At 60.9% G+C, this 21362-nt stretch overlaps 2 protein-coding genes across 3 annotated transcripts in view; both read left to right on the top strand.

The window, feature by feature from the left end:
• The window catches only part of LOC119098984 (WAS/WASL-interacting protein family member 3), a 39314-nt gene extending 22883 nt beyond the window's left edge, over window positions 1-16431 (top strand). Inside the window, exons 8-15 of the mRNA XM_037222034.1 lie at window positions 9183-9263; window positions 9387-9489; window positions 12313-12441; window positions 13106-13213; window positions 14007-14090; window positions 14544-14699; window positions 15721-15768; window positions 16306-16431. Coding sequence (XP_037077929.1) covers window positions 9183-9263; window positions 9387-9489; window positions 12313-12441; window positions 13106-13213; window positions 14007-14090; window positions 14544-14699; window positions 15721-15768; window positions 16306-16431 — 835 coding nt within the window. The remainder of the gene's footprint in view (window positions 1-9182; window positions 9264-9386; window positions 9490-12312; window positions 12442-13105; window positions 13214-14006; window positions 14091-14543; window positions 14700-15720; window positions 15769-16305) is intronic.
• Window positions 16432-16739: 308 nt separating this feature from the next.
• LOC119112403 (AF4/FMR2 family member lilli-like) lies at window positions 16740-20951 on the top strand. 2 transcript variants are annotated; one of them, XM_037236593.1, is made up of 5 exons: window positions 16740-16817; window positions 17475-17585; window positions 18822-18996; window positions 19855-20014; window positions 20781-20951. In XM_037236593.1, exons 1-5 carry the CDS (start codon window positions 16798-16800, stop codon window positions 20909-20911), a joined length of 597 nt encoding a protein of 198 aa, XP_037092488.1. In that variant the 5' UTR covers window positions 16740-16797; the 3' UTR covers window positions 20912-20951. The 2 variants fall into 2 exon arrangements, with proteins under 2 accessions (XP_037092488.1, XP_037092483.1); XM_037236588.1 differs by having other exon boundaries at window positions 18783-18996.
• The last annotated feature ends 411 nt before the right edge of the window (window positions 20952-21362 follow it).

Below are 21362 nucleotides of genomic sequence, written 5' to 3'. Positions count from 1 at the left end.
CCGCCGGTCCCGGGGCACGGAGCTGCGGCTGAGGTCTGGCTACCGCAGGTCAGAGGCCACTGGTCCGCCGGTCCCGGGGCACGGAGCTGCGGCTGAGGTCTGGCTACCGCAGGTCAGAGGCCACTGGTCCGCCGGTCCCGGGGCACGGCGCTGCGGCCGAGGTCCAGCTACCGCAGGTCAGGGGCCACTGGTCCGCCGGTCCCGGGGCACGGCGCTGCGACCGAGGTCCAGCCACCGCAGGTCAGGGGCCACTGGTCCGCCAGTCTCGGGGCACGGCGCTGCGGCCGAGGTCCAGCTACCGCAGGTCAGAGGCCACTGGTCCGCCGGTCCCGGGACACGGAGCCGCGGCAGTTGCGTCTTTTCTCGACCTGCGGTTACCGTGGCGGCTGATGACTTGTGCCCGCCCGGGGCTGTAGGCCGGCCTTGAATCCAGGCCCAAAGACGGCCACTGTTGCAGTCTGCAACTATGTGCAACTCCGTCCCAGGAGTGGGATAAGGCTAAGTCCAGGTACTTGGAAGTGCCCGGGGCTGGTCCGTCCCGGCCGAAAACTTACCTAATCAGAGAACTAACTATGGGATGTTTCCCAGTTAACTTCCCGGCGCCTGTGAGGACGACGCTCTCCGCGCAAAGTTCGCCTGGAATTTATTGCGGCGGCGGGGCTATTAAGAGGGAAGTACATGGAGACTACTTAGGGCTGGAATGGTCGGGAGGTTGGTGGAGAAGTTGTAGGTGTGGGCTATTCTATCTCTTACATCCTGGGCCTGTTATCCGTAGATACCTGGCTATTAACAATTGTCATCTATGTATAGCTGAGGCCCAGGCAGGGTCCAGCTCTCTCGAGTTCTCAACGGCAGTTGTGTATTCAGGATCCGTAGAACAATTCTGGCGAGCCTGGTTTAGACCTCGAACATCGCGACCTGTGATGGCTCTGTGTGGGGCTTCCCCGGGCTTAGAACAACGGTCAAGTCCCCGTCATTACACCCCAGGCTTGACGCCGCCGTAATATACTGAATGAGGCCAGCTTTGACGAACGACTGGAGCGGCCCCAACGTGAGTGATGGAAAAATGCCGACTGCCTAGAATGCCAGGACGCAACCCAGCGCGGGCGAACACGTATGTGGCGTCAGTTTCGCCTCACACCATTTCAAGTTGTCAGCGCACAATAACCGACTTTGGTATGCAACGGATTCCTCAATTATTCAGTGCGTTTTCGCTTGTTGTATGCAGTCGTGTCGCTCCGGGTTTCAGCGACATTTGTCGGGCGTCGCCATTAAAGTCCGTGCACCACAGTGCATTGTTGGGACAAGGTCATGAGCGTTGCATATTTCATCTGTGCCTGGACACTGCGAACGTGTAGCGACCCTTGTGCCAGGCACTCCCTCACACAGCTGACAGTTTGTGCTCGACACGGCACCAGGCACCACGGCACGCGACCAGCAATTCCAAAAAAGTCCTCGTCGTGATCTTATTTGCCGGCGTTTCTTCACGGCGACGAAGACCGTTGGGCGTGAGCCAAGACAAAGCTAGTCCGCGCCGCCAGTCGGCCGGAGCGTTTCATCAGCCATTCTGCTGTTGTGAGCACGTGGGACCGCCGGGCTGGCACGGCCGCCCCAAACGCGCGCGGGGCTGGCATTGGAAGAGCGCGAGGCACGGGTCGGATGCAGCTGGAGCTGGTCCCGGCCATGCGGGCGGCTCCGCGGACCGATGGTGTAGACCGATGGTGCAGACCGATGGTGCGGACCGATGGTGCGGACCGATGGTGTAGACCGATGGTCAGCGGCAGGGTCGCGGGCGGTGGGCGATTGTCAGCCCCGTGGCGTTCGGACCTCGGGGCCCGCCACGCCCCACTGCCAACTCAGAGATTTGCTGACTGGTGCTCTGGTGTCGGACGGCGCGCCCTGAAGGACGTGTGGCCAATCAGAGCGGGACTTTCATCTATGCCGTCCGATCCAGGGCCGCCCTACTCCCATCGGCTGGTATGCACATTAACCTAGAATGAAGACGCATGTCCCGTAGACCCATTTTCGTCTGTTTGTCGCGTTGTGCGTCGGTAGTAGCCGGTGGACGAGGAGGTGTCATTTCGCGACTGCGGCCTTCCATCGCGCTGTGCGGCCGGTGCGCTGGCATAGTCCGGTCCGGACAAATGGTGACACTATGAACTGTCGCTAAAGCCTTCCCCCTGCCAGTGACATTCCCGCTGCTCCCTTTGCCAGTGACGTCATCTCGCTGGGCATCTCTCTCCGACTTTCTCCTGCTGTATATTGGTGCTGTCGTGTTTTCTACGTAAATGAACATCGTAAGTCGCGCTCATCCTGTGGCAACAAAAACTGTTATAATAGCTCCGTCGTCACGCATAGCTTTGTCGGTTGGCTTCATTTCGTGCAATATGTGAAATGCTGACCCGTGCGGGGCTCTTATCGCCTTCAGCTGTATTTGCAGTGTAGTGAAAGACATCGGTTGAGGTTCACTTGATCTTCGCTTTGAAGCGTTTCTGTGATTTCCATCCTCCTGTATGGGGAGACAAGCGACCAACAAGCCACATCACGTCCCCCGCTTCTTACCATTTGTCCCGAGCCACTGAGGCCTCCCACACCCTGAATCTGCCGTAGCCCACGCACTGCAACCAGTCCATGTCCTGAGCAGGAATCAGCCAGCGCTTCGCTGTCTGGTCCGCTGTCTGGTCCACTGCCCGGTCCACTGTCTGGTCCACTGTCTGGTCCGCTGTCCAGTCCGGTGTCTGGTCCGCTGTCTGGTCTGCCGTCCGGGCCGCTGTCTCGTCCGCTGTCTGGTCCGCTGTCCGGGCCGCTGTCTGGACCGCTGTCTGGTCCGCTGTTCAATCCACTGTCTCGTCCGCTGTCCGGGCCATTGTCTGTTCCACTGTCTGGTCCGCTGTCCCGGCCGCTGTCTGGTCCGCTGTCCGGGCCGCTGTGCTGCTCACTTTCCTCTGAATATTCGTCCCGCTTCCGTGACCGCTGTCCACCTGACTGTTTCGTCCGCTGTATTACCGGCTGTCCATCAGATTATCCCACTTGCTTTCCTGTCCTCCGTTCGGCTCACTGTCCGGCCCGCGGACGCCGGTGGATCCGGCCCGCTGTCTGACTGATTGTCGTGTCCGCTGTCCGCCTGATTGTGCCGCCCACTCCACTGTCCGGCCCGCGGACGGCGGCGGATCCGGCCCGCTGTCTGACTGATCGTCGTGTCCGCTGTCCGCCTGATTGTGCCGCCCACTCGGCGCGACCTTTGCCGGGCGCCGCCGATCGACCGACCCGTCTCGTTACTCCCCGGCTGCCAGCAGCGTTTGCGGACGCCGAGCGTGGCTGCACAGCCCGCAGAGCTCCGCTCACGGCTCACGGCTCGCAGCTCATGGCTCACGACTTGCGGCTTATGACTCACAGCTCATATATTACAGTTCACGGTTCATGACGTGTGGTTCATGACTCACGACTTGTGACTTATGACTCACAGCTCATACATCACAGCTCACGACTCATGACGTGTGGCTCATGACTCACGACTTGTGACTTATGACTCACAGCTCGTATCTCACAGCTCACGGTTTATGACGTGTGGCTCATGGCTCGTAGCTCGCGTCTTTTGGCTCGCGGCTCACTGCCCACTGTCCTCGACTCACTGTCCACTGCCCACTTCTCACTGCGCACAGTTCACCGCTCGTAGGTGAGGCTGAAAGGCTTGACTCGCTATCTAGTGTCCTACAGCTCGTAGTCACGTGCTTACCGCCCGTCGTGCTCGCCACCAGACCCAGCGTCCATCTGGAACTTGGAACCTAGAACCAGTTGATTGGTGTAGCTGCTGAGGTCTTGGGCCCATCACAGATCTTGAGTTTGGCCCTTTTGGCACCGTTGTCCGTACAGTGGGTCAAGCATAAACGCTTTCTGACACTAGAATGTAGAGCAGATAACACGCGTAATGCGCTATGGGGATGCATAGTTCGTGGATTCAGGCAGCCGTGGTCGCCAAATCTCTCCACATTGTTAATACCAGTCTTTCTGCAGTGGCACCAGGGTGTTAATTGCGTTCGCCAACGTTGCAGCCTTTGTCGTCCATTGTTCTCGGCATAGGAGCACGTGTGCTTATTATCCTTCCTGGAACGAACATGAACCGAAAGTTAATGCGCGACCTCAGCAATCGCGTGTGCCGAAAATAGTCCGTCGCTGGCTGTCATTTGTTGACGCGGCGGCGCGTGGGCGGCCGGCCACTGTACGGACTGACTCACGTCTGGCTCAGTGGCCCGCGCTGCGAATGTCCCTCTCGTGACGAGCCGAGCCGAGCCGTCCCTCTCGTGACGAGCCGAGCCGAGCCGTCCCTCTCGTGACGAGCCGAGCCGAGCCGTCCCTCTCGTGACGAGCCGAGCCGAGCCGTCCCTCTCGTGACGAGCCGAGCCGAGCCGTCCCTCTCGTGACGAGCCGAGCCGAGCCGTCCCTCTGGTGACGAGCCGAGCCGAGCCGTCCCTCTGGTGACGAGCCGAGCCGAGCCGTCCCTCTCGTGACGAGCCGAGCCGAGCCGTCCCTCTGGTGACGAGCCGAGCCGAGCCGTCCCTCTCATGACTATCCGAGCCGAGTCGTCCCTATCGTGACGAGTCGAGCCGAGCCGTCCCTCTCGCGACGATCCGAGCCAAGCCGTCCCTCTGGTGACGAGTCGAGCCGAGCCGTCCCTCTGGTGACGAGCCGAGCCGAGCCGTCCCTCTCGTGACGAGCCGAGCCGAGCCGTCCCTCTCCTGACGAGCCGAGCCGAGCCCTCCCTCTCGTGACGATCCGAGCCGAGCTGAGCCGTCCCTCTCGTGACGAGCCGAGCCGAGCCGTCCCTCTCGTGACGATCCGAGCCGAGCCGTCCCTCTCGTGACGATCTGAGCCGAGCCGTCCCTCTCGTGACAATCCGAGCCGAGCCGTCCCTCTCGTGACGAGCCGAGCCGAGCCGTCCCTCTCGTGACGAGCCGAGCTGAGCCGTCCCTCTCGTGACGAGCCGAGCCGAGCCGTCCCTCTCGTGACGATCTGAGCTGAGCCGTCCCTCTCGTGACGAGCCGAGCCGAGCCGTCCCTCTCGTGACGATCCGAGCCGAGCCGTCCCTATCGTGACGATCCGAGCCGAGCCGTCCCTCTCGTGACGATCCGAGCCGAGCTGTCCCTCTCGTGACGATCCGAGCCGAGCCGTCCCTCTCGTGACGAGCCGAGCCGAGCCGAGCCGTCCCTCTCGGGACGAGTCGAGTCGAGCCGAGCCGTCCCTCTCGTGACGATCTGAGCCGAGCCGTCCCTCTCGTGACGAGTCGAGCCGAGCCGTCCCTCTCTGAACGATCCGAGCCGAGCCGTCCCTCTCGTGACGATCCGAGCCGAGCCGTCCCTCTCGTGACGATTCGAGCCGAGCCGTCCCTCTCGTGACGAGCCGAGCCGAGCCGTCCCTCTCTTGACGAGTCAAGCCGTGCCGTCCCTCTCATGGCGATCCGAGCCGAGCCGTCCCTCTCGTGACGATCCGAGCCGAGCCGTCCCTCCCGTGACGAGCCGAGCCGAGCCGTCCCTCTCGTGACGAGCCGAGCCGAGCCGTCCCTATCGTGACGAGTCGAGCCGAGCCGTCCCTCTCGTGACGATCCGAGCCGAGCCGTCCCTCTCGCCACGAGTCGAGCCGAGCCGGCCCTCTCGCCGCGAGTCGACCCCGTGCGTCGAAGCGGCACTCGTCGTGTACTGCGTGGCACGAGCCTCCGGGGAGCCGTCGGGCGCGCGGGCAGGCGTTCACGGCGGGGTGTCGGTCCTCCAGAGCCGGGGCGTTGGTCGGCGGGCGCGAGAGACGGCGCGGGGTCGTCGCCCCCGTCACGGGCCCGCAAGGCGCTCACGCGACAGCCAGCGGCAGCAGAGCATTTGCAGACGCTTGCTCGGCGAGTGGACGGAAGTTTTACGGCATCCCCCGCTGTCCCGGCAGGAGAGCTGCCTTTGTCCCGGCTGCCGGCGGCTGTCGGGAAGTTCTCCTCTTGTGTTGTGGGCAGACCCAGCCTGCGTTGGAGCCGCGGTGTTGACGGAAAAGACGTCCGACTTTCAACGGCTGGAACGCACATGTTGTACTTTTCCACATTAGATGATGTCCCCATCCCTACCAAACGTCATTATTTCTTCACCACCGCGGCTCGTTTGTGTGGGCCTCCTAATGATTGCGCTCACCCCATCCGCTAGCTTCCCCGGCGCAGTGCGAGAACCTACGCTGCGCTCTCAGTGCGTCTGGTGTGGGGACGTCCGCGGCTCCTCGACCGCCCTCGGCCCGCGCTTACACGACATCGCCGCGGGCACCTGGTGGCCGGCGATCGGTTTTTGCCGGCTTGGGGCCCGCGCCATATTTGCCGCATCGATCGGTCCCAGTCGTGACGCCCAGTGACGTCTGGTTACGCCCCGTCACGCTGAGTGATGCGTGCATACGTCCTGTCACGCCCAGTGACGACCAGTGATGTGTTTACGCCTAATGGCACTCAGTGACGCCTGGCTGCGTTCAGTGAGGTCCGATGACGCCCGTTGATGCCTTTCACTCCCAGTGACATCTGACCGCGCCTTGTCACTGCCAATGACGATCGGTGACGTCTGGGGATGCTGTGTCACGCCCATTGGCGTCTGGTTAGGCCTTGTGGTGATCAGTGACGTCTGGTTACGCTGTGCGGCCAACAATGACATATGGTAACGCCTAGTAGCGGGGCAGCGATGCTTGGTGAAAGGGGATAACGATTGCCGCTGTGTGAGGACCGGAAGCGTGCGTTGACGTGCGGTGACGAGTGACGGTGCTCATTGATGCTGTTTATTGATGGTCAATGGCGTGCATTACGTCCGTTGATGGTGAGCTTTGTCCATTGGTCTTGTGCGCTGATAAACAGCGGCGTGTAACGATTTGAGGTGATGTGTACGACGTCCGTCGATGATAGGTTACGACCAGGCTATGACTAGCAGTGACGTGTGACAACCAGTGATGTCCAGGAATGTTATGTGGTGAGCAGACAGCAGACATTAGCAGCGCCTGCTGAGCACCAGTAACCAGTGATAGCCAGTGACGTATTTACATGTAACCTCTGACGCCCGGCGGAAGTGGTCTGAAGCGACGGTTCCGCCAATCCTGACTGCTGAGTGTCGGCGCGGAGCCGCGCCCACGCGTGCCCTCAGGCCAATGTAGCCGGATTGTCGTGGGCGAGACGAACTTGAACATTTTAGTCGCTCGCAGAACCAAGCGGCTATGGCGTTGGCTTTCCAGCAGGGAAGCACGCGCTTGCTCGGGTTTGTGAGGCCTGTTCGCCAGCCGCGGACGAGGATAGGCGGTGATCAGTGTGTGGCGGTGATCAATGTGTGGCGGTGATCAATGTGTGGCAGTGTCGATCGCCGGGCTAGCTGCGGGAGGTCTGGCTTCCATGCCTCCATCCGAACTCGTCTCGGTGGTGTCTGCCGGCGGTGTGGCTTTCATGCCTCCATCCGAACTCGTCTCGGTGGTGTCTGCCGGCGGTGTGGCTTCCATGCCTCCATCCGAACTCGTCTCGGTGGTGTCTGCCGGCGGTCTGGCCTCCATCCCTCCATCCGAACTCGTCTCGGTGGTGTCTGCCGGCGGTCTGGTTTCCATCCTTCCATCCGAAGTCGTCTCGGTGGTGTCTGCCGGCGGTCTGGCCTCCATCCTTCCATCCGAAGTCGTCTCGGTGGTGTCTGCCGGCGGTCTGGCTTCCATCCCTCCATCCGAAGTCGTCTTGGTGGTGGCTGCCGGCGGTGTGGCTTCCATCCTTCCATCCGAAGTCGTTTCGGTGGAACTGGTAATCACAGCTACAGTTTGGGATGGTGTGTCCGCCCATGCGAACGCCCATGCGAAGGGGACGGCGCATGCATCTTATCTGGGCCTCTGATCCTGTCTGCTACAAACATCTTCCCCATCAGCATTGTCTAAGACCGAAGGGTACAAAATCGATGCATCACATCTTGCATAACGTTCCGATAAATAGCTTGTGTCTCGGGAACTTAGAGCAAAGACAAAAACAGACTCGTTTCCGCTCCGCTCGTACTGGTGTTCACGTCAGTCTTCCCGCCTGGCATGCCTGGGCGTTCATAACCAAGCAACCCACATGTCTTCCGGTCACAAGATTGTCCTCGCAGGAATCCGATCTACCTCCCAGCCTGTCTCTTATTCACGTGATGTTGCTTCCGTCCGTTTTGATGCCGCCGACCGCCGCACCTTTTCCCGATAGCCACTATGGCTTCTGGGCGCGTCATCATTTTTATACGGCACCGGAGGCAGACGAGAGGGCTTCGCAGATGCTACTCAATTTACCGGCTGTGCTTCAATGGCGCCGTCAGAGCCAGTGAGGCAGCGAGCGCGAGCCCCGCCGCGCGGCCCCGAATCGATGGTGGACGCTGCGCTGGTGGAATCGATGGTGGACACAGCGGGCTGAGACACATAGTTCGCTGGAGGTGGGCAGCCGGTTGGCGCGCGATCACCATCGGTGGGCAATCGGCGGCCCGGACTATTCAGCTTCGAAGATGGCACGCAGTAGTTATCAGGGTTTATAAGCGGGCGGTTGGAGGTCAAGCTGGGCGCCGCCGGGGGGATTCGGTCGTCTTGTTTTTGTCCAGCGCTGCAACGGGGCACTTGCGGGAAGTCGTGGAACGTCTTGCAAGCCGTGTTTCGTTTAGCGGAAGGCTACAGCGGAGGCTTGGTCCGCGACGTTAGCTATGTTATGAAAAGCGCACCGGAATAGGAAGCATCAAACATGCAATTGCCAATGCGCTTTCCGGGTGGCACTCCGGCGCCCGCTTTGGACGCTGCAGAAGGCTGTGTACCACGGCCATCCCGCCAATGGATCCAGTTCTTCATGGTTTCTTTTCTCAAGCTGACGACTATGTATGCTTGACGTGCTCGGTTGATGCGCGAAAGAAAATCGCCTTCCGACACTGATGACATTGTATATAGCTGCGATATTTGCGCATGTTTTCCTTATGGAGTGTCCTGCATGTAGCGGTGGAAGGATTTTTTGTTTCCAAGTGGGTGAAAGCAGTTCAAAGTTACTGATGTTTCCCACTACGTTTATACCACTTACGGGTGATGGTTTAGCGATATGGGCTGCCTCCAGGGCGCCGGGCGCTCGTTGCCGGGTAATGGCGGCATTTGTCAGACGGCTGCCGTGCTCGTCTGCTCGCCCGACCAACACCGCTCATTTGTTTCAGTCGGACCTCGTCCCCGCCCCCCACCGAGACACCGACGGCGCCTCCGCCGCCGCCGCCGCCTCCGCCACCGCCACCGCCACCGCCGCCGCCGCCGCCGCCGCCGCCGCCGCCGCCGCCTGCTCCGGCCGCCGCCCCCATCCCCGCCCCAACCTCCGCCCCGGTGGCGGGGGCCGCGGCGGGGGCGGGCTCGAGCGGCTCGTCCAGCGAGTCGGACTCGGAGTCGGCCGAGTCAGAGTCGGAGTCGGGCGAGGAGGTGCTAGCCGCTACCTCGCCGTCTGCCAGTCATCGCTCAACAGGCGACGGCAAGGTGGGAGCTGTGGGAGACGTACCGCCTGCCCAGTCCGAGTCGCACTCGGTCCAGCCCGGATCAGACAGAGGAGAGAACTAGGTGCTCCAGAGTCGTTAGCCAAGGGGACAACATGATGCGACCTCACGGGGCCGCGACAGTCCGTTGCATGGTCTGAATCCGCGGCGGGGCTCAGAATGACCCACGAAGTACCACTTGCGAAGGTCAACGATAACCTCTCGGCGGGAATGATGCATTTGCTCTTCTGACAGTCGGAACACAACTGCATCCATCGTTGGTGTTATCAGTACCGAAACGGCACGTCAACGCTTACTATTTCAAGCGTGTTTCCAATCCCTGTGGTGTTAACTCGTCTCACGTCACAGCCCTGTATGCCAATGTTTCTGCCGCTCCGTCCGCTCCATGCCAACGATCGCCCTACACGTACCCTTTACGCGTCCTGGCATCGTTAGACGCCCTCACCGTCTCGCGCTGCACGCCGCCCCTCGTCCCCGACTCGTCCAACTTCGCGCCGCTGGCCCTGACCGGCGCGTTGCCCAGGAGCCAACACTGTTGGGCTGACCTGGCGCATCCCACGTGTGCCGCGTACGGGGGCGGGCGGTCGATCCGGCGCCGGCCTCATCGCGAAGGCGTGGGAGGTCGCAGCCAAGCTGGCACCGGCCGGCGTGACTTGGTCAGGTCTTGTGGCCTCGAGCGGCCGGGGCGCGCCGCCGGCCTCATGCTGTGGAGGGGGAGGAGGTCTGACCAGACGGCAGGGGGGCCGCCGACTCTGGGGATGGTGGCGAATTCGAGTGGCGTGAGCGCCGTCAGTATTTCAAACCGCCGAGGCCTTGTCTACCAACTAGGCTCGTGCCGTACGGCCAGGCTCATTTTAGTTGTTTTATTTGTGTCAGATTTTCGCCATTGCTGATGACATGTGATGCTTTTAGTGCCGGATTGGCGTCAGCTATATGGGAATATCGGAGGGCTTGCACCGATGCCCAGCTCTGCAGCTCCTCACCGGAGCTCAGCTGTATGGTTTCTCAAGAACCCCTTGCGTGCCACAGGTTTTGGTTGGATCAAGTTTGCAAAGATTGCTCTGTGGCTTCTTGGCGGAACCACGTCCCGCACCGTGCTTCGGTGGCGGTGCTGTCCAGAGCCGCCCCCACACGCTATGTCGCACGCCCGTGACCCCGGCCGGCCCGCCTGTGACCCCGGCTGGTCCGCCTGCGACCCCGGCCGGCCCGCCCGTGACCCCGGGCGGCCCGCTTGTGACCCTGGCCGGCCCGCCCGTGACCCCGGCCGGCCCGCCCGTGACCCCGGCCGGCCCGCCTGTCCCTGGCCGGTCTGCCTCTTACCCCGACCGGTCTGTGTACCGGTGTGGCCGACACTCGAACACACTAGCTGATGCTGTTGGTGTGTTGTCACCAGTCGCTCGTTGATTGGTGGCGGCTGTCTGGTCACGCCGGCGTCTGTTGGCTTTGTCGCGGCTGTCGTGTCCCACGAGGTGTGTTTCCTCTGTGGCTGCCGCTGTGACTGCCGTGTCCCACGAGGTGTGTTTCCCCTGTGGCTGCTGCTGTGACTGTCGTGTCCCACGAGGTGTGTTTCCCCTGTGGCTGCTGCTGTGACTGCCGTGTCCCACGAGGTGTGTTTCTCCTGTGGCTGCTGCTGTGACTGCCGTGTCCCACGAGGTGTGTTTCCTCTGTGGCTGCTGCTGTGACTGCCGTGTCCCACGAGGTGTGTTTCCTCTGTGGCTGCTGCTGTGACTGCCGTGTCCCACGAGGTGTGTTCCCTCTGTGGCTGCTGCTGTGACTGCCGTGTTCCACGAGGTGTGTTTCCCCTGTGGCTGCTGCTGTGACTGCCGTGTCCCACGAGGTGTGTTTCCCCTGTGGCTGCTGCTGTGACTGCCGTGTCCCACGAGGTGTGTTTCCCCTGTGGCTGCTGCTGTGACTGCCGTGTCCCACGAGGCGTGTTTCCCCTGTGGCTGCTGCTGTGACTGTCGTGTCCCACGAGGTGTGTTTCCTCTGTGGCTGCTGCTGTGACTGCCGTGTCCCACGAGGTGTGTTTCTCCTGTGGCTGCTACTGTGACTGCCGTGTCCCACGAGGTGTGTTTCCCCTGTGGCTGCTGCTGTGACTGCCGTGTCCCACGAGGTGTGTTTCCCCTGTGGCTGCTGCTGTGACTGTCGTTGTCTGAGTTTCCCAGACAGAGTGGTCCATTTCGGGTGCGTCCGACAGCCACATCGCCTCAGCGTCTGAGTCATTGTCTGGGTGTGTCTGGCCGTCATAGTGTCTCATTGTTGGGCTGTGATTTGTTTTCCTGGGCTTGGATATCATATCTGCCAGTACATATTACACGTGGTCTTCTCTGTTTGTGGTACCGTTGTCGCTATATTGCATTTTCGGACAACACATGATTTTCTGTTGGCTACTCAATTGCCTTGTGCTGCACTGCATTTGACAACCTCACTCAATGTATCCGTCTTGTCCAATATGAGACGGGCATTGGGTGCGGCGTCATAGTTTCAGGGTGAAGGTAGCTTAGAGGCGGAAGTCAGCACATGGCACACACGAATGCATTGCATGCAAATGTATGCCACTAACTCACATCACAATTTAGTCCAAGCCTCCGTCGTCCGTTCCAGAGAAGCTGACCATTATTGCTGGCTCCGTTGTTGCCCGGCAGCTGTCTGCCAGCAGGTGACAGCTGCCGGTGCCCCCCCCCTGCCCCCCCCCCCTGGCTCAGGCACATCGGTCGCTGCATGACGTTGTGCGGCAGCTGTCTTCCAGCTCCCAGCGGCTGACCGGCGCGCGCCTCACCCTCCCCCCCCCTCCCCCTCTCCCCAGGAGGGATCCGAGAGCCCCAGCACCAACGCCCGCAGCAAATGGAGCCTGCAGTCCATCATGAACAAGGACCCCGGCGGCACCCCGGCCTCGTCCATATTCGAGAACACACCGGCCCGCAGCGTCAGCAAGGTGCGTCCCTGTCCCGGGGTGGCAGCGCCGGGTCAACCCCTCCTCCCTTGCCCAGCCGGGGCTAGGGACCAGTGAGGTCAGATGACACCGATCGGTGCGCGGGGATCTGTGAAGAAGCTTTAATCACGGTATTAGCAAGTGGGCGTGCAGATGACGACCTCCCCAGGGGATCATGCATTGTTCAAAACAACGGCTGTGTACTGGTCTTGGAAGCCTCTCGGTTGAAGATGTGGAAAGCTGGCGGTGGGGTTGCGCCCCCTAATCCGTCTGACGCTGTGTGGACCCGCGCCGGTGCCTGTGATAGGTCGGATAATGACGCTCCAGCAGTAGGCAGTGCTGGACGCACCATTCAATGAACAGTTGGTCATTAAACGTAGCGCCTATAGTCCTTTTTTGTTGGATGCTGACGCCGGCCAAGGTGTGCGTACCCAGCGAGTATACCTCTGGCATGTGTTGAGCCTGAAGTTTTTCATCCTCGTCTGCACACAAGTATGCATTAAGTTGCATGCAAGGTTTCCAGTGCCCTTCGCTGCGATCGGCGTGGTAGGCTGGGACGCTAAATGACATCATATGTGGAATGTGCCGCAAAAAACAGCGGGGATTGGGTGGCATGCAGCGCTCTGGACCCGTCCGTGATTGGGTCGATCACTGTCGGCTTTTTCAGCTATCACCGCATGACTTCCCGAACAGCACGGAGGCGGCGGAACCAAGCAGCGCTGAGCCAGCCGACCACAATGACGCCGACATATCCATAGAGGAGCTGGTCTCACAGGTGCGGCATCGATGGAAGAGTTGGGCCAACAGGCACAAAGCACCGACAGAGGAGATGGTCCCACGACCAGTGCAGTTGCTGGCGCTCCTGAAAGGGGGCGCGACGGCGTGCGTCGCGCTACCCGCCAAAAAGATGAAAGGAAAAAGCGTGCGACAATTTCACAGAGGATCTGAGTTCAAAAGTATTGCATAGCAAAAAGGTGCTGGTCTCACAGGCAGAACACATTGATGGAAAAGCTGCTCTCACTGGTACGAAATATCAACAGAGGAGCTGATTTCGTGGGCACATCGCATTGATAGCGGAGATGGTGTTACAGGCACAACTTATCGACGAAATAGCTAGTACCACTACGCGTTCTGTCCATGGGGCTCGTTTTTTGAGAAGGCTGCTTGCCTAATCTAGTGGCGGCTCTGTCGGTTGCAATGCGTGCTGTATGATGTATGTCTAATTGGCCTTGGAATTCATGCAACACCCTCTCAAGCTTTATACAGGCCCCAAGGCCCCAAGTTTGTAGCATCACTGTAGAGTCCAAGCCGTATGGTATTTTATTTAACGCTGTCTTGCGTCCACAGGAAACGCTTGAATGTGCTCCAGAAAAAGACAATATAAAGCTCCGTTAGGTGTGCAATGCCCCGTTGTTTTTGCACTCACGCTGATCCTCCCGACCTTTCTTTCCGTCCGTATTTGCCCTTCAGTCGTCTGTATTACGCCCACATGCGGCTGACATCAGCCACGCCCGCGTGACGTCAGACCGGTGTGCGCGCGTGTTTGAGGCCGTTGGTCGCCGCCGCAGGTGAAGACGCCGTCGCTGCCGTCGGACGCGCCGGCGCCGATGGACATGTCGGAGTCGCCGGCGTCGTCCGACTCACCGGAGCACGCCGGGCCGGCCGCCTCCAGCGGCAGCGTGCGCTCCACCACCGGCGGCAAGCGGCCACGGCCGCGCCTCTCCGCTCTCAGCGAAAGCGACGACGAGCGACTGGAGCGCTCGAAGCGGCGCTCGGAGCAGCGGCCGGCGCCGGGCGCCAGCGCCGGAGCCCGCCGCGCCGGCCGGCCTGGCAGGCCGCGTGCTCGGCCGAAGCCCTCGCCGGCAGCGGCGCTAAGCGACTCCGACTCGGAGTGCGAGCGGGCGCCGGTCGCGGCGCGGCCCGTGCCCAGCAAGGGCAGCCTCAAGGGCCACGGCGCTCCGCACTGCCTGTCCCGCGAGCGGGTGGACACGGCGTCCGACTCGTCGGAGGCGGAGGCGCCGGCGCGGCCGCGGCAGGACGCCGGCGCCGAGCGGCCGGCGCCGGCTCCGGCGCGCTGCTCCTCCGACTCGGACTCGCCGCCCAAGCTGGACGCGGGCGGCGTGAGCACTAGCGACGCGAACAAGAAGGCCACCTTCAGCCGGCTCTTCTCGCACCGGATCTCGGGCAAGCGGAGCACGCCGCGCGCGCGGCCGAACGCCTCCAGCGAGCGCAGCGAGGGGCACAGCTCGCCGGCGGCCAGCGCGCGGCCGGCGGCGCCGCAGCTGCCGCCACTGACACACCACCACGGCGTGCCGGTGCTGCGCTGTCGGATCGACCGCTGGCTGGTGACGGCGCCGGACGCTCGCCAGCGGACCGAGGCTCGTGAGGCGGGCCACCCGCGGACCGACGAGGCTCGCGAAGCCGCCCACAGCCGCGAGGCGCGGGCGGAGGTCAAGCACGCGAGGAAGGAGGCTCGGGATGACTCAGGTCACCGCCGCGAGGGCTACCGGGCCGAGCCGAGCCACCCACCGCCGGAGTTCGCCGGTCACCGCCCCGAGGAGCGGGCCGAGTCGGCCCACCGTCGGCGTGAGGCTCGGGAGGGCGCCAGCACGCAGCACAGCGAGGCTCGGCACGACGCGGCGTCGCCACGCGCGCAGAAGCAGCACCGCAAGGCGTCCGGCCGGCGGTCCCGACAGCACAGACACGAGGACTCCGTCAATAAGCTCACGTGAGGAGATGTGCCTGGTCAGACAGTATCTTCAAAGGAGCTTGCTGGCGTGCTTGGTGTTTTTGTCGTATTACTCAGAGAAAGCGATTTATCCGTTTCCTCGGCCCCAGCGTAAAGTACGCTCCTCTGCGTCGGAGTGCGAGACCCTATTGATAACGTGCACCGCCGCTGGACAAATTGAAAGTTTGGGTTTTTGCGACTTGTGCTCTATCATATCTCATTTCTAACGATTTGGATGCCTGGATGCTGTCATTCACTGGCGTGTCGTTAGACCATATCCAATGTCCACATATTGTCAGTTATTGAACTACACGCACGATGATGGTTGACCCGAAGACTTGATGACACAACGCACACAATGGAGGAGCCTGACCGGGCGTCCGTTAGTGCCCCACAGAGGCTGACCTGTCCCTCCCGCTGACAGGGCGCGCCCCAGAGACGACGGTTCGGTCCGCTCCCACTCGTCCTGCTCCAGCCGCGCCCTCGATGACGTCAGTCGGGACGATGACGTCACAGTGACGTCACTGAACAAGCGGCGCTGCCCGCGGCCCCAGGCGGAGGGCCCGTGCAAGACCCCCAGCTCGGCCCAGCAGGAGAGCAGGGTAAGAGCAGCAGCGCAGTCAGCAGATCTCCACTTGTTCTCGTTTAAGGCCACGGGGCAACGAAATGGGTCGGGTATTTATAAGCACCTGGAAAGTAAATCGTTTCCCAAATATATCGCAAATTTTGGCTGGCAGTGACAGGACCGTGTCGGGGCCAGCCTAAATGGCCACGTGGCTGGCACGCGCCAGCTGACGCTTTTCTTCGGCACGTGTGTTGACTTCAGCCCACATCTCGAGGGCACCTGGTGCAGCACTGGTGTGTCTTCATCATGGCATGCATGCATTTGGAAGTGTTAAGATCGCTTTTCTCCGTATGCCAAGTCTGGGTCTGTATAAAAAAATGCCGAATTATTTATGGCCGAGTTGTATCCTAGTGGCGAGGGTGTTTATTGCGCTTTTGAAGCATCGGGTACCAGGCGACCAGGCATTACTGCCAGGGCAAGCAATGCAACACATCGTTAGCAGCGGTCTGTGTGGAGGCAGCAGAGACGGCCGGCTGGTGGTGGGTCCAGACGCTGACACTCTGCCTCATTCCAGATCGAGTCCCCGCCGACCGGTGTTCGCGAGGCGGACAGCAGTACAAACCCCACGGTCGTGCAGGTGTTCGACAGCAATGTGCCGGCGGCCCTGTACACCAACCAGCCGTTCGCCATACCAGCGTAAGACCACCGCACGCGAACGCGCTCACGCACCCACCTCTGTACCGCCTCGCAGTCGTGGCTCATTACTGATGGCAAGTCGATTAGTATTGTTTGAGCTGTTGTATCTGATCTTAACAAGCACTATCCAATAGGCCGGATACAAAATTGAAATGCTTGGTTATCTTACTCATGCCGTGACATACGTATACCGTGACTTACGTATACCTTATTCCCCTATACGTACACCGTGACGGCCCTGATCTCACCGCCTGCAGCCCGTGCTTGGCTGCGTTCTGTCGTGCTGACCCTCCCTCTCCCCACCAGGGATCAGCACCAGTATCTGAAGCAGGCACGACGCCTCAAACGGGCAGCGGACAATGAGGCGGACATGACGCTCAAGCTCATCAGGTGCGTAGCGGCTGAGGCTCTGCGGGAGCGGGTCGCGGACGGTGCGAGGCCACTACCGCTGTCAGCAGGCAGATAGGGGGCGGGCGTTTCGTAGCACGCGCGGAGGTTTGCGGCGCAGGAGTGTTTTGCCGGAACAAAATTTGGCTTTTGAAACGGATTTTCCCAGTTTCTTATTTCCAGGGCTTGAGAGACTTTCTAGAAACCTATGCTGATTTTTTTGCGACGAAATGCTTGAGAGCATCGTCTGTCACCTTCACTTTCATCAAGGAGAGGCACCTGAACGTCGCGCTGCCAACCGATTTCCTTGCGCCCAACGGAGCCGTTGGTGCGCCACGTCGGCTTGGATTGTCCCCGAATTTCGTGTTTGGCTGGCCTAAGAACTTCACTCAGTAATAGAAGTTATTACGTGATAGAGCGTGGTTAGCACGTCTGTGCCGTTCCGTAGCGTGGCGTGGCGCGCTGGTCTGAAGACTGACCTTTCGGGAACGGTGCGGTGACCGGTGACCGTTCGGTGAGGGTTCGGGGACCAGTGACCGTTCGGTGGCCAGCGACCGTTCGGTGACGATCCGCTGTCCCCGCAGGTACACCCAGGCGGTGACCGTTCGGTGAGAGCTCGGTGACCGGTGACCGTTCGGTGACCATCCACTGTCCCCACAGGTACACCCAGGCGGTGATCTACTTCCTGCTGACGGCCCTGTCCATGGAGAAGGACTCGGACGACACGGACGCCATGTCGGCCATGTTGAATGATACGCTGAAGCTCATCAAGTGAGTTGGGTGCGGGGACCTGCCCCACCTGGCCGTCCTGACCGAGCTTCTGATCTGATCTGATCTGACCAAGCTTCTGACCTGATTTGACCTGACCAAGCTTCTGATTTGACCTGACCTGACCGAGCTTCTGACCTGGCCTGACCTGACCGAGCTTCTGATCTGGGCTGACCTGACCAAGCTTCTTATCTGGCCTGACCTGACCGAGCTTCTGATCTGACCTGACCTGATCTGACCTGACCTGACCCGACCGAACTTCTGATCTGACCTGACCTGACCGAGCTTCTGATCTGACCTGACCTGACCTGACCGAGCTTCTGACCTGGCCTGACCTGACCTGACCGAGCAGCTGCCTGCCGTGAGAGGCAGATCGTCGCGAGTGCACATGTGAGCATGTGCCCGCCTGGATACGCGGTGCTGCATCGGTCTGAGTGGGAGCGTGCATGTGTGTGCGCGTGTGCCCTTTCCTGCAGTTGCGTGTGGACCACGCACCTTGTATCTTTCTTGCATTCGACATTCAACTGTGGGTGCCTTGTTTGACTCTTTGATGTCTTCACTTTTCGCTTCGCTCGTGCTTTTCTGTCTTAAAATGAGGTAGACTCTCTAGTGTTGCATCTTTTCATGGTATATTCGTGCGGTTTGCGGTACTTCTGTTGGCACCTTGTTACGTTCCTAGCAATGATGTCAGCACGTGCGTCTGTTTGGCTGACTGCACCTGGTTTTGGTCTGGCATGACGTTTTCGCTCTTCTGTCGCAGGACCGCAGGGTGAGTCAGTCAGCTGGCTGCCGCCGCTCGGCCGCATCAGCCCTGTCGCTCAGTCGCGTCCATGGCCAGCCCCTCCCTTACCCCGTCCGCTCAACTAGCTCCGTAAATGGCGCCGTATGCGTGCCAAGCGGGTGGGGTTGTGTCCAGGTTGGAGGCTTGTGACTGTACAAACTGAACATGCGGTCCGGCTCAGCTCTGGCGTCAGCTGCCAGGGTGGCGTACCCATGTTTAGATTGGATGAGAGGCTCAGGCTCGCCACCTGCCGGTGGGGTCCGCAGCTAACGCGCGCTCGCTCTCCCTCACCCTCCGTTAGCGGCGTGAGCGCGACTGGGCTGATGCGGCCGGGGATACGGCGGCGGCGGCGGCGGCGGCCCTCGCGGCGGTGACGTCACGCGTGACCTCTCGTCTGACCCTCTGCGTCGCCGCCGCAGGAGCGCCACGGCCGCTGACCCGACGCGCCCCTCTCCCAGGGACATGTTGCGCCTGTCAGCCGCCACCTACCGCAAGCAGGGCAAGCGTCCAACGCACACCGACCACAAGCTGCAGACGCTGCTGCTGCGCTGCCAGGGCCTCATCTACTTGCGTATGTTCAAGCTGCGTGAGGCGGAGCACAAGAAGGCGCAGCGCCAAGTCGCTGAGTTCAAGGTGGGCGGCGCGGCCGCGGCGGAGCGCCGATGGCGGTGCCGGCGGTGACTTACTAAGGCTGAGTCGTCGGCGTTTTCAAGAGCGTTCCTCGACAGTTGACCTGTCGCCCTTGACCTTCTGGTTTGACCTGACCCAGCTGATATCTGCATACCATTGGCGATTATCGCTGTTTTTCTCACCGTGCTTCCGGGGCTGACGGATCAGGACAGGTGTGTTTTTGACCAGCGCCCGCATATGTGGTGGCATTTGTTACCACGTCCGAGTGGCTGCAATGTCGCGCTGACGGCTGTCTGGTTCGGCTGTCGGCATCACTCTCTCGTCTTACCTCATCCCGCGGCACGCCCGTCTCATTGAATTCCTGACCGGGAGGATGTGTCAGTGCTATCGCATTCAACTGAATTTATGTTTTAGTTGCAGCGTTGATTTATGACTGGGAATGCTGCTGGAACGTTAGTCACACTCGGAGTACTACTTCAGCCGCGTTCCATTTATATATTCCTTCCATATATATATATATATATATATATATATATATATATATATATATATATATATATATATGAAAAGGCGATATATTAACCAATGTTTTACCTGTGCCTTTGGTAGTGCACTTCGGCTTGTACGACCCTTTTCAGTGATAGGGTACAGTCGCGCCGTACCACCGGCGGCAGTTTCACCGAGGTCATAATTCATAAAGCTTCTCTCAACACCGGCGCAAAGCTGACATACTTCTGCATGATTCCGGGTCGGCGTGCGGTACGGAGCGGCATGGCGGGGCGTGTGACCGCGCCGCGTCGGACAGCGCGAGAGGCGCGCGTGCCCGCGCTGGTGCTGACTGCAGGTGTTGTGCGGCCGCAGATGCTCTCGGAGCCGCTGTCTGCTGATGAGCCGACGTGCTCGGTGCCGATCGACCTGTTCCGGCTGATGCTGCGGTGTAACGAGATACAAACACACCTGCAAAACTGGCTTGACTGCTGGGAGCAGGCCGACGAGTTGATGCAGATGGCCCAGGACACAGGTCAGTCACTGGGCACTGTGGGCAGGTCATAGGCCACGCTCGGGGCAGTGTGGGCAGGTCATCGGCCTCGTTCGAGGCAGCGTGGGAGGGACACAGGTCACCCCCCGGGGCAACGTGGGCAGGTTACAGGTCAATCGCGCGGTGGCGTGGGCAGGGCACAGGTTAGTCCCGGGCAGCGTAGGCAGAGCACAGGTCAGTCCCGGGGCAGGGTAGACAGGTCTCATGTCCGTGTATGGATCACAGGCGAGCCCTGAGAGGTCGGAAGTGAAGCACTGGGGCTGCGCGAGCCGGCTCGGGCTGGTGAGCGTGGTGTGGGTAGGGCACAGATCGAATGGGGGAAAGGGGTCAGAAAAAGGCCAGTCAGTCTAGGATGGATTTAGGTAGCCCACATACCGCACATACCCACCGCTCTGCCCTCGCTGCCGGCGGCATCTCCTAGTCCCGCGATCAATGAGCCAGAGCTTATATAACAGCATGGCCACTTCAGAGCACCACACTTGGACCGACTTGGTCACTTATTCCGAGGCTCCAGGCCGTGGGCAGGTTACTGATCTTATCTTAACTGTGATCTGCGACCTCTGCTACGGAGTTAAGTTGGACCGTATAAGCCATTACGGTGATCCAAGAGACCTATGCGCTCATCGGCGGACACGCTTTCTGATTGGCTGAATCCATCATGACTGCGAGTCGAGACCATCTCCGACCATTACCCGCCCTCAGCCTCAGCCCCGCACCCCGCGCTAACCCCAGCTGTTGGCCGCCGCAGCCGAGTTCTTCGCCGAGCTGGACCGGACGATGGGCGGCCTGCTCGCCACCAGCTCGCTACTGGAGCTGGTCTACTACATTCGCGAGACGACGCGCCGTCTGCAGGAGATGCACAACCGCGCCGTGGTCTGACCCTCGGCGTCCGGCGTCCGGTTCCCCCGCTGACGGGCGCACGGCGTCCAGCGCCTCCGCTGACGGGCGTCCGGCGCCCCCGCTGAAGGGCGCACGGACCGCGCCGTGTCACGGCGGGCGCCGCCACCCGTTGTTACTGTGTTGGAGCAGCCCCGGGCGCTGCGTTGGTAGTGTGTGCTGCGTAAATGCCCCGTTGGGCCGGGCCGCGCGGCCGCCCCGAGCTCGCGGTGCTCAGCGGCGCCTGTTGTTTCGTGTTGTGTGCTGGGCGTGCTGGACTGCGTGGCGTCCGGTTGTTGGTGCCGTCGTTCTGAGCTTCTGTCGCCGCGTGCCGGCGACGTGCCGCCCCAAGTGTAATGGCGTCGCCAGGCTGTGGCTGGTTCTCTTCGACATATCCGTCTTTCTGCTGCTGCCGTCTTCCCCACAGCGGCCGCCCATTACGCAATCAAAATGT

Source organism: Pollicipes pollicipes, unplaced genomic scaffold (assembly GCF_011947565.3).
Source record: "Pollicipes pollicipes isolate AB1234 unplaced genomic scaffold, Ppol_2.1 Scaffold_2555;HRSCAF=2994_pilon_pilon_pilon, whole genome shotgun sequence".
Lineage (NCBI taxonomy): Eukaryota > Metazoa > Arthropoda > Thecostraca > Pollicipedomorpha > Pollicipedidae > Pollicipes > Pollicipes pollicipes.
Note: the sequence above shows the minus strand (reverse complement) of the source record. Positions and strands in the feature narration are given on the sequence as shown.